The sequence below is a fragment of the Siniperca chuatsi genome, linkage group LG1, assembly GCF_020085105.1.
Source record: "Siniperca chuatsi isolate FFG_IHB_CAS linkage group LG1, ASM2008510v1, whole genome shotgun sequence".
Taxonomy (NCBI): Eukaryota; Metazoa; Chordata; class Actinopteri; order Centrarchiformes; family Sinipercidae; genus Siniperca; species Siniperca chuatsi.
Window position 1 is genome coordinate 19,056,253 of NC_058042.1, and position 12,391 is coordinate 19,068,643.

The 12,391-nt window shown below is 39.2% G+C and overlaps 1 protein-coding gene across 2 annotated transcripts; it reads left to right on the top strand.

Moving 5' to 3' along the window:
- Positions 1 to 687: 687 nt before the first annotated feature.
- On the top strand, positions 688 to 12,315 carry LOC122881550 (AFG3-like protein 1). 2 transcript variants are annotated; one of them, XM_044207884.1, is made up of 17 exons: positions 688 to 975; positions 3,180 to 3,264; positions 3,396 to 3,455; positions 3,552 to 3,670; positions 4,255 to 4,404; positions 4,518 to 4,592; positions 5,433 to 5,557; positions 5,670 to 5,943; positions 6,098 to 6,235; positions 6,454 to 6,607; positions 6,699 to 6,806; positions 8,436 to 8,561; positions 8,698 to 8,808; positions 9,012 to 9,127; positions 9,290 to 9,490; positions 9,598 to 9,792; positions 10,202 to 12,315. In XM_044207884.1, exons 1-17 carry the CDS (start codon positions 856 to 858, stop codon positions 10,427 to 10,429), a joined length of 2,385 nt encoding a protein of 794 aa, XP_044063819.1. In that variant the 5' UTR covers positions 688 to 855; the 3' UTR covers positions 10,430 to 12,315. The 2 variants fall into 2 exon arrangements, with proteins under 2 accessions (XP_044063819.1, XP_044063812.1); XM_044207877.1 differs by having other exon boundaries at positions 691 to 975; positions 3,177 to 3,264.
- Positions 12,316 to 12,391: the final 76 nt, after the last annotated feature.

Here is a 12,391-nt window from a genome sequence, read left to right on the forward strand (position 1 = left end):
CTGCATGAGTACAGAATGAACCCAGTGAACCCACCCTTAATATGGACGTGTCTTATAAAGTTGGTTCTTGAAAAAAACAAAAACATAGACTACAAAATGTGTTTCTCAATAGACTCAGACTAAACTGTGGATCACTTTTCATTGCTTTGACACAAAATGCATTCAATGACCACAGCTTTCAAAATTCATGAACTGTTTCGGTCTCGCTCAAACTCAGCCACCACCAAATCTGTGTATTTACAGTCCATTTTGCACATTCACATACTATTGTAAAAAAACAATAACATAACACAAAAATACTGTAAATTAGACTGCAATTTCTTACATTCTGCTACATCTACATAACGCCTAATTTCCACCACTGAGCGCCTGTTTTGATCCTTTATGACCTCTATGAAAGACTTGTGCCAGGTAAGGAAAGGGGACAAGTGAGAATCCAGAACACTTTGTAATTGCATGGGACGATGTGGCGTTTCACCTTTCTCCTCCAGTCACAATGGTTTACAGTCCATCCCAGGATGGTGTCACTTTTCCTTCCACCTTTCTCTCCATTCCTGGAAGGGATGGATCAGACATGCAAAAGCATTCTTTCCCCAAGAAACACACTGTAAATGCTTTAGCTTGTAGACCTTAGGGGTTCCGCCTAGACACGATTTAAGCCCCAAATTGTGAAAGAAAATTCTGCCTTTCGGACTAAATTCATGGCAAAAATGCCCCACATCTGAAACCTCACACTGCTAGTTTGTAATCGAAATCTCGCGAGAGATTTGGAGGGTGGTTGATGGCATCGGGTGCACGGTACTTCTTGATGGCCCGGTATCAATCCAGCGAAGCGCAGAGAAAGTAGCTGACACGATGGGGATGCTCTCTGTGAGCGTCGGGCACTTTCGGAACCGGGTTCGGACGGTTCGGATGTGGAGCCGAGACTTATACACAATTTCAGCTACTTTTCGGAACAGCGGCGCGCTCGTCTCGGTACGGTGACATTGTTTTTGTTCTTCTTCTTATGTAAACTTGCTACTGTTTGATATTAACTGTAGCCTACGTGACCAGGAATGGCAACTTCAATGGCCAACTTTATTGCTAAATAACGTTACGCCGTATGACATCGACTACGGCCCTCTCAAAATAGATGAACGCAAACGTGTTCTTTAACAACAGCTAGCCTACTTGCAGATGCGTTGGATAACAGCGGTTGCAGGAGCTGGAGCCTGGTGTATTTCAGGGCTGTCGTGGGAAAGAACACAGTGTTCCTCCGTGCAGGCAGCAGACCCCCCAAAAAGCTCCAAACAAACAAACTGCAGCACTGTTTATGTAGCTTTCCTCAGTTGTTTCTACTCTCACGATATTTACGTTTGATCATGTTTAGTTTATAAGTTGGTTTCCTCAGGTTCGTAATGTTTAGTTTGAGGGGGACGTGTCTCGGTCACTGTGTTCATTCATTCAGTTGCATTTACTTTTTTGCGAAATTGGTTCAGCAAATGTTAGCAGACATGCAAATAAGTTATCGAATACAAAACTCCCTTGTGTGCGGGAGTTTCTCAGTGATAAAATAAGTAATGTAATGATGTAATGGAGGTTCACTGGCTGGGATGAGGTATCAGGTAACAGTTTGCTGACTTGCTTCAGTGGACTTTCTGCTTTTTTATTGAAGCAGAATAATCAAACCAGAGAAACTTTATCGACTTATCGAGGTCAGCAAAAATGATCGAGGTTATGTCCATATATCCTACGATAATGCCTGTTGTGTTTACTTCTACTTCTGTGTGTCTGTTACACGTGTATATTTGGATAAGAATGGCACCAACATGATGTGGAATAAACAGCAGGGCTTTCCTTGCAAAGTAAGACTTGAGCCTAATGAACAGAAAAAAACTATGCTGAGTCTGAGACAAGTTTTGCTGTCATTTCTGGTCATGCTACTTCTGTCCACTGTTCATTACCAGAAAAAGAGCTGCACTTCAACACTGATCATTGAGTTCCAAATCACGTTTTCTTAATGAAAATGTATTTGAGATACAGTATATTGTTGGTGTCACAGGACTATTTTCCACAAGGGGATGACACTTGTTCCAATTAAACAAAAAAATGTAATACACTGAGTTTTCCTTTATTTTAAAACTATCCCTGTAATATACAATTCTTGTAGGATTTTTTTTCTCAATACATTAGCAGGCTGTTATTAGCAGCCGATATTGGGTTATTACAAATATCTTGGTATTGGTTTGTATGTGGGAAGATATGGGCAGAAACTAGGCAGTAAACTGCAGCAATACATGTTCATTTGACTTTGTTTTCTCTATTAGTTATATGTTTTATTCATAGTTAATATTTAAAAAGATCTCAAAAATCTGTTTTATTGACTGTTACTGGCATTTTTGATAAGTTTATTGTTCAGCAATAACACATCTTCATTCAGATATATCTTGATATGTAAACAAAATGTTTATGTTCTGTTTATAAAAAAAGATCAGATAACATATTGTCAGATATACAATATTGTCAGATTTTTATTATTCTCATGTATCAATAAGTATGTATCATGTATCCTGGATGGAAGTATTTGTCTTCCATCCAGGATCAGTCGTGCTCTAATGATAAATCCCAATCAAACATTTTGCAGTTGTGTGGAACAAACGCATGTTTTAGCCACTTCCAAAAGCATTTGTAACCTTTTTACGAATCATTTCATCCGTGTTTAATATGTACAGGTGACAGATATGTAAGTAAACACCATGTGAGCTTCATAGCAACTGTTCAGTGTCGAGTATAAATTGGTTATCTGCAACAGTGTTGTAATGACTTGATGAAATTAGATTAACCATGACACAGTCCAGTATGTCCAGGGCATAATGAGATTTCAGTAATCCTGTGAATAATGTTGTTTGGTGGTGTTAAAAAAAAAAAAAAAACATGTAACAGGACAGATTTCTCTTATACGAACATGAAAGCTAGTCTGCATGACTGATTCATAACAGCTGACGATACCATGGGACTGTGGATCATCATGTTTCATTTTGTATCGCCTTTCTACCATTTTACATGAGGTGTAACAACATCTATTACATATAGCATGTTGAATTAATGCCTTTCTGCTGTATATGTATTTTCCACAGGTCTTTTTATGGCCCTGCCTTCACTGCTAACATATTCATCATACAGTATCTTTATTTCAGAAGACGTCACTGATCCAAAGGAGATGTGGGGGATTATATCAGAGTTTCCCACTCGCTCGGTTACTTAGCGCAAACAAACTACCCAGAGGTAATGTACCTTACACTACCTTACACTATGTAATGTAGCTACATGAGTGGACACAATGACCTAAATCTTTTTAGGGTCAGTGTGAGCCATTTGCACTTAATTATTTTGTTGTGTATTTGCTGTTAAATTAGGTTTTGAAAAGTTTTTCCCAAAGAGTGAACAAAGTGCTGGCGACAACAAATCAGCTGAAGGTGAGGAAGGTTTGAGTCATCGTCACAAGCAGCATTTGTACATCCTCTGTTCTCTGTTCTTATGCAGTGTATGACTGATTTTCTGTTACTGTTTAGATGAAAATACCAAAGAGCAAGACTCTCTTGTAAGTGAAGGGAGGGACACAAATGATAATGGGGACGAAAGACGAAGAGGAGAAAAAAAGAAAGAATCACACTGGTGGACACGCTTTCAGGTGCGAATCATAGCCAGCATTTTAACAATAATTATTTCTTCAGGTTTTTAATGCATATCATTAAAATGCACTACACACAAACAATAATAACACGGAATATATTTACTAAAATGCTGGAATCTGAGATATTTTAAGGTAAAATCTAAGCTTGATTTGACTCATTTTACTCATTAGTGTAAGTTAAAGTTGCATTTTCCATAATTTGGCAGTCACATAAATTACTATTCAGGTCTATAATACTCTTCTAATATTAACCTTATAGATGATATAGTTATAGTAGATGATAGTTAGGTCTCTTTCCACTGTAAAATGCCCCACTAACTACATAGCTTGGTCACATTTCTTTAGTTGTGAAATTTAATGGATTCTTAAAAATATATTTGTTTATGCTGTGTATTTATGTTAGAAAATGAATATAAGCTGAAATGATGCTTTCAGACTTTCTAAACTTTCAAATGTTGAAATATTTTCCTTTAAACATGTTGTGAGAGGCAGCATACTGCAGCTGCAGGGTGAGAGGAAGGGCTTGTTTTTCTTTAATCAGTTGGTCTCCTCTCTCTTACAACATTTCTTTTATCTAACAGGATGATTTCCCCTTGGATGAAAAAGCAGTTCGCAACCTTGCAATTGGGGCAGCAGGCATGACCTCAGCTTTTTTGTACTTTTACTTCAGAGAGACGGGGGTCCAGATCTCCTGGAAAGACTTTGTGCATCACTACTTGAGCAGAGGCTTGGTAAGAGGCAGAGAGAGTTTTAGCTTTGGGATCTTCTGAATGAGGGTGTCTTTTATCTGCATGTTTGTTTCTGCAGCAATATGAACAAATTGGTTATTGTGCTCTCTACACAGGTGGATCACCTGGAAGTTGTCAATAAACAATACGTCAAAGTAATTCCTGCCCACGGAGTGAAAACATCAGAAGTGGTTAGTTGCATGAAAATGCTGTTACGTTCTTTTGCTCTTCATAAAGGTCACTTTGTTGGTCAGTCCTAGGTTCTAATCATGATTTAGTTTTACTGTGTTCATGGCCTCCCCAAAAACTGCTGGTCTGCAGTCTTTTATGTACACTTGCTTGAATGTGCATGCTTGATTTGCCACCGTATAAGAACGTTTATAGAATGACCAGCTATCGTTGTGCACTGATCATCATGAAAATTAATGAATATTATGTATCTCTCTCTCAAACACAGACACACATATAGGCTTATAAGCTTATACTATAGATTAAAGTGAGCCTATGTAACTTTTGCTGAACAGAGGCCACTGTGACAAGTGGCAAGGATGTTTAATTTTTAAATGTAATTTAACTGTAACACAAGTAGGGAATAGTTTGACAAAATAACCTTAACTCAACACCCTCTTACTAGGTTTGTCCTGAACTTTCATTTGTGACTGACAACTGAGCAAAATCCATTCAAATCCAGTCCACTGATTAGGTCCATGAGATGTGGTTGAAAATGCTAGTAGAAAATTAGTTAAGATAATTTGATCAAATTACAATTTCCAAGAGTTTGCTAATATTAGCTACCATGAGCTACTGGTCCTACCAGACCAAGTAAGACTGTAGCAGCAAAACCTCTGAGTGCATTGAAAGGAGCGCTGGTGCGATTTATTACTTATTTTCATTTGTAAGAGGAAGAATTTATTTCTTCCTTGTTATTTCTTCTTTAAAAAGTAATATAGTCTTGCTGTAAATTTTAAAGTGGATAAGCATATATACTGTATACTGCATGTTATATGTTTTCTGTTGTCTGTATGTTTCAGAGCTATTTGTGGTTCAACATTGGCAGTGTTGACTCATTTGAGCACAACCTGGAAATGGCACAGCAAGAGATGGGTCTGGATTCCACACAGAAAGTGCCTGTATTCTACAGCAGTGAAAGCGATGGGTGAGAAATTAATCTGATAAGTACCTGGAACTTTCATATTGAAGTGACTTTTATATCTGTTGGTTTGCTCATGTTTGCTGGCCTAATTGAGCTTCTTTCTCTTTCCCCACAGGACACTTCTTTACAGCATTCTCCCAACCTTACTGCTGGTTGGCTTTATACTTTTTGCCACGCGGCAGGGACCAATGGCAGGAGGTCGTGGAGGTAGGGGGCAACGAAACCCCTTTAGCATGAGTGAATCCAAAGCCAAGATAATAAAAGACAACATCAGCGTTCGATTCAAGGATGTTGCAGGCTGTGAGGAGGCTAAATTGGAGATTTTGGAATTTGTCAACTTCTTGAAGAACCCGCGGCAGTATCAGGACCTAGGAGCCAAGATCCCAAAGGTGTGCCATACTGTATATCATAAAGGATTGTGGCATTGGTGGTGAGGGTGACGAATATGGGATAAAAATGAAGTCTTAAAGTGAGATATTTCTCCACCTGGCAAAGTATTCAGAGTCATTTTTATTGATCATTAAGTAACATCTTTGTTTTCAGGGTGCGGTGTTATCGGGTCCACCTGGAACTGGCAAAACCTTGCTAGCTAAGGCCACTGCAGGAGAGGCCAACGTCCCCTTCATCACCGTCAACGGCTCAGAGTTCCAGGAAATGTTTGTTGGCGTGGGCCCAGCTAGGGTCAGCACTGGGCTAAATGCCTCTTTGACTCTTGACTCTGGAAGCTAAATGATAATCATCATCTGTAAACACAATAATTCTTATGTGTAAGATACAGACATAGAGAACAGTCTACCTTTTCTTTACTCTCTATGTTTGAATAATAACACTGTAGGAAACTATGCTAACTACAGTAGTAATGAATACTGATTTATAAATCTCTTTGCTGTCCATATTAGATAAGAGATATGTTTGCCACAGCTCGAAAAAATGCTCCATGCATCCTTTTCATCGATGAGATTGATGCAGTGGGCAGGAAGAGAGGCAGAGGGAACTTTAGCAACCAGAGCGAGCAGGAAAACACCCTCAACCAGTTGCTTGTGGAAATGGACGGTAGGCACTTGTGTCATCTCTTTCAGTGTTCGAGCCTTTGTCCCATTCCTGGAGCACTATTTTACAAGATCTATACTGTTTGTCATTACAGGGTTCAACAGTAGCACTAACGTGGTCGTTTTAGCTGGCACCAATCGAGCTGATATCTTGGATCCAGCTTTGATGAGGCCTGGACGCTTTGATCGACATATATACATAGGTAAAGTATAGCATTGGTCTTAAGGTCTGCCTCTGTTGCTTTCCAGCTGGCTCTTCTCTAGCTTTATAATTCCCTGCTCTCACCTGCATGCATCATCATTTATCACTTTCAAGGTTGTCTAGTTTGTTTTCAAATGACTGTTTCCAGTCATTTCTAAATTTGTTAAGATATACTTTTTGGTTTCTGACCTCCTTGCCCTCTTGTCCTGCATCACTTATGCCTTACCACTTATTCCAAGTATAGAGTGATTTGCAGGTTGTGATTTACATCTTGCCCCTAAAATCATCCCAAATAACCTTTTTCTGTGATACAGTCTTTGTTCCTTTGGACTTCTCAGTTTCCTCTAGACTTAGAAACAAACCTGGATTTGTATTCTTTTTTTCTCCTGTTCTTCCCCTCTGGTGTTTTATGATCCATGTTGATGCATGAATGTGTTACCATGCCACCTCAGTAGGCTACTGCTGCACACCAGGCACTATGCAACAAATGCAATTCAGTGGCACTGATGTGCATGTAGACCCAGATTTAACTTTGTTAGGTTTTTTTGCCTGCTTCAGATAAGGTGCTAAGCTAGACCTTACTGACACTCATATCTTGTACTTCCATACAAATAAGCGTCAAGCTTATTAGATTTGCTTCTGTCATTTTTTTTTGCGCCAGTTCACTTATGTCATTAAGTTGCATACTGTTTATCTTTGTGGTTCAAATGGTTGATCTTTTTCTGCCTGCTAAGATCTAATTTGCTTTATGCCAGCAGTGCTGGACAATGGTGGGCAGGGCAGTTTTCTCTCTGACAAAGAAAAATGGGTCAAAATGAGAGAGCTGGTTTTCTATAAAAGAAGGATTAGATGAGTGGAGGCCAACATGAGGGATGGGACACACCGCTCCTCTTTGCGTTGTTGAGTTTCTCTGTTCTCTTTCCTTTAGTCTTTCTGTTGTTACATGTAAACAGTATTGGTCAGATAAAGTTGCTTAAAAAACAATCACATTACTAATTAATGTTTAATCAGTAATTTGTTACATAACTTGTTACATCATTATGAACATTAAACAAAAATAAGTGTGGCTTAAACCTGAATGAATAATGCATTGTGTAATTAGGCCAAAAGTTTAAACATTGCTCAACAAGACTCAGATCTAAAGTGTCCTTCAAATGCTCCTTCACACACTCTCAGCTGTCAGTTTAAGAACAGGCCTCCAGATATAAGCTCAAGAATATTCACATTTTTGAGAGGCTGTCTTCAAGATGAGTAGCATTCACCTTATGACTTTGCTTGCCCATGAAAACAGTTCTCCCCTTGTAAGAGCTAATGCTGCTGTAAGGGGAGCTCACACGATTTGCAGTGTCTTTCAATGTTGCACTTTACTGCCCAGTTCTTCTTTAAGGTTTGTAAATATGTGTGGAGTCAACACACTGATGTATTAACACCTTGACAAAGTTGGAGGCATTATCTCTAACACTAGTGTTGCCTCTGTATCAGTAACATTATCATGTGATGGAGTTACTTCTGCAGCAACAGTTATTTTAATCATATTTTGCTCGCTTCTCATCATTCTTTTGTTTTAAAAAGAGGATGTCCTGAAACACGCAATATATAATTCATGATGTTTGTTTTCTTTTTTCTACAGGCCCACCAGATATTAAAGGCAGGGCATCCATCTTTAAGGTGCATTTAAGACCTCTAAAGTTGGACTCCAGTATAGAAGTAAAGGCTTTGGCTAGGATGCTAGCTGCTCTAACCCCAGGTTTTACTGGTAAGAACAAGAGATATGTGTTCATGTTCGCGTGTGTACACACAGCTCAGTCTTTGGATTGATCTAAAAGGATCATACAGTTTGTCTTGTGTATCTGTTGTTGTAACTTGGCTGTTGTGTCTCTTGTGTGTCTCAGGGGCTGATATTGCTAATGTGTGTAATGAGGCTGCTCTAATAGCTGCACGTCACCTCAAACAACATATCAGTACCAAGCACTTTGAGCAGGCAGTCGACAGAGTTATTGGAGGTAACTTAACAACCACATTTGTGCACTTGATATTATGACAATACTCATAGAATGACTATTGGATATGGGTTATACACCCCACAGTGTGATTTCATGCAGTACTCAAAGACAACTGTATGTAGTGTATGCTTGAAGGACACCTCAACCCTGATAACTTAATGCTTGTACAAAACAGTTTGGTAAGACATGCTCCTTGCCCTCAGGTCTGGAGAAAAAGACTCAGGTACTGCAGCTTCCAGAGAAGACTACTGTGGCGTATCATGAGGCCGGGCACGCTGTGACCGGCTGGTTCCTAGAACATGCAGACCCTCTACTTAAGGTACTCAGACCACTTCTTTTCTCTCACACTGCTGCTTGACTATCTGAATTCTTCTGCAGCCCTTGCATCATTTGTTTTTACCTTCTACAATCACATTAAGATTTCACAAAATGCTTGTATGAATAATTAGATTGATTATAATGCTTATAAATACTCCCTAAGGTGTCCATTGTTCCCAGAGGGAAGGGTTTGGGTTATGCGCAGTATCTGCCTAAGGAACAGTACCTGTTCACCCAGGAACAGCTGTTTGACAGAATGTGCATGATGCTGGGGGGTCGAGTGGCTGAGCAGGTTTTCTTTCATCGAATCACCACCGGGGCGCAGGATGACCTCAGGAAAGTCACACAATCTGCCTATGCACAGGTAATCACCACATTTACGGCAAATTTACGGCACATAAGAAGCGGTTGGTTTGAAGTGAAGCAGCACTGTTTGCCATTTGACAGTGCTCAGTTCTCTTCATATTTTAGGTTGTACAGTTTGGAATGAACGAGGCGGTGGGTCAGGTGTCCTTTGACCTCCCTCAGCAGGGTGACATAGTAACTGAGAAACCCTTCAGTGAACCTACTGCCCAGCTTATAGACCAGGAGGTCCGCTTGCTTATAGATGCTGCCTTCCAGCGAACACTTCAGCTCGTCACCGATAAGAAAGAAATGGTGGAGAAGGTGAGAACTATTATCACTGTCTAGAGAACGATTAGAAAGACAAAAAGGATGGAGAGAAGTAAAGATTAAGAGTCTCGTACTCCAAAGCAGATCACTGAACACTGTGATGCAGCAACTGATAGCTTATTTGTGCTTTGCTTATATTCGCATTTTCAAAAACTGGTTGGAAGAATTGTGAGGAAGATCGCTTACCTCAACTACCTTATTTATTTAAAAATGAATAAATACTACTATTACTACTGCTCTTTGATGTAACTACTACTACTTCTGTTCCAGCCTATTTTGTGTTTTGAGTACGAAAGAAAATCTGTTCTTGATGTCTACAATCAGTAACACATTTTTTTTTTTTATGATGGAGCCATCGTCATTAAAATGCTTGTTGTTTCCTATTATTGGTCATATGTTGCAGGTGGCAAAACTTCTTCTAGAAAAGGAGATTCTACACAAGGCCGACATGGTGGAGCTGCTAGGAACTCGTCCCTTTCAAGAGAATTCATCATATGAGGAGTTTGTTGAAGGGCTTGGGGAATTTGAGGAGGACACCTCTCTCCCTGAAGGGCTAAAGAACTGGAACAAGAACAAAGGGGATGAAAAACACCCACAGAATCGCCAAAGCAAATCAGCCCTTTACCTGTAGGTGGACACGCAGCCTCAATGCAAATATTCCACTGGATTCAGGTGAATTTAAGTGCAGCACCATCTGGTCCAGACTGCAGCCTGTCAGGGCTGTGAAAAAATATCCCTTGTTCATCTCACAACAGCTGCAAATGGAGGGATGGTGATGTGTTGCACAGGTCTTAAAGGGCCTAGATTATGCAATTTGCATTTTTTTATTGTATTTTTATTTTCCAGCAGGGATTCCAAAAAATTACTCATTGTTTTAATGTTAGGGCACTTTAAAGTCAGAAAGCTAGGGCTTCTGTGAAGAAGGCCGTTTGTGGCTTACATTTTACTGGAGGTGCCTTCTACACCCTTCCTTCCATACTGTGATGGAGTCCTACCACATACCACAAACATACCACAGAATAATCTGTAGTCATGGTCAGGAAAATGATTGAGCTCAAGTTACAAAAAAACTGAAATCAAATGAGATATGATTTTTAAAATTCAGAATTAGTTGACATCACATGGCAAGTACATTAGTTATGGTGTGTATTGGTCAGTTACACACTGTGCTGGTATTACATGGTGTGCTGGTATTTTATGCTGATGCTCATTGCCCTTATTAAACCTTATTCAATTTCAGCATACTATATGCTTATTCTTTAGTCTGGTAGAGATTTCCATAAATCTATAAATATAATAAGAATTCTTCCAGTCTCAGCCACTTCATTATGTTGATAGGGAAAACACATTTTAAATAGTTTGCTGAGTTTCTCAGATGTTTAAGATTTCAAAGGTACTTCTGGCTGTTAAATCTTTCTTTCAATGAAGCCATTCTTACATTTCTGGGACGTGGTGTTTCAACTTAAATACATTAATAGATTTTCATCACCATTACAGTCTTTCCTCAACCTGGTTCATGTTAATACATCAGTAAAGGCAGCTGTTAGTACTCTGTGTTTGTAAATTTGATTTGTGCACATATGACTGATATTACAAATGGATCATATGTACTGTAGGTAGTAGGTAGGAACTGAGCTGAGTAAGAATCAAATAACAAAATGGCATATTACACACTGCTGAAATGTTTTCTTTAAAACAGATATTTAACTCTTAATTCACTCACACTACCTCACACTCTCTATATTCTTAACATTATCCTCTGGACAATTCATTAGTCTGCATTGGGTGGCCTTCTGCATACCTTGAAACGCTCCTCCATCAACATATTGCCTTTATTCATGGAGTCATCCTTTCAGTCAGAACACACTGTTATCATAATGTTAATAGTGTTTTAATGGTTAGGCCAGTAGCTCTTAGCTAAGTAAACAAGTTTAATATAAATATTTACTTGAACTGATGCCTTGCAGTAGATGGTTAAAGGACCCCAACCAGCGTGACACTGGAACATCTTTGGCTGGTGTTGGAATCCAGATTTTAATTTAACATTAAGAAATAAATGAAGAGGAAGCTGGTTGTATATCACTGTGTATGAAAGACATTGTGTGTTTTATGCCTGCTTGACAATGTACTGTTCTTGTTTTTGCTTGATGAATATTTCTTTTTACTTCAGTGAGGATTATTGATTTTACAAATGTGTGTGTGTGTGTGTGTGTGTGTGTGTGTGTGTGTGTGTGTGTGTGTGTGTGTGTGTGTGTGTGTGTGTGTGTGTGTGTGTGTGTGTGTGTGTGTGTGTGTGTGTGTGTGTGTGTGTGTGTGTGTGTGTGTGTGTGTGTGTGTGTGTGTGTGTGTGTGTGTGTGTGTGTGTGAGAGAGTGAAAATACCCACCAACCAGTTGGCTAATCTTGTCGATGGCATCGTCAAACACTAGAAGAGAGGCATAGAAACGATGTCCGAACAAGTGATCTAAATGTGAGGCTGTTGTGGCTCACACTGATATTAAACGATTTTTATAGCCCACTGGTCTGTCTTTAATTCCAGTATTTTTTTTTTAGTTTTATCAGTCCAGTTTCTCTTTCTGGTGCTGTCAAATAAC

Bases quoted from the DNA above. Each gene is read 5' to 3' on its own strand.
- LOC122881550 (XM_044207877.1), top strand. From the start codon at position 856: ATGGGGATGCTCTCTGTGAGCGTCGGGCACTTTCGGAACCGGGTTCGG. The intron at 3,456-3,551 runs GTGAGGAAGGTT...GTTACTGTTTAG, and splicing joins CGACAACAAATCAGCTGAAG to ATGAAAATACCAAAGAGCAA. The intron at 9,128-9,289 runs GTACTCAGACCA...ATACTCCCTAAG, and splicing joins ATGCAGACCCTCTACTTAAG to GTGTCCATTGTTCCCAGAGG.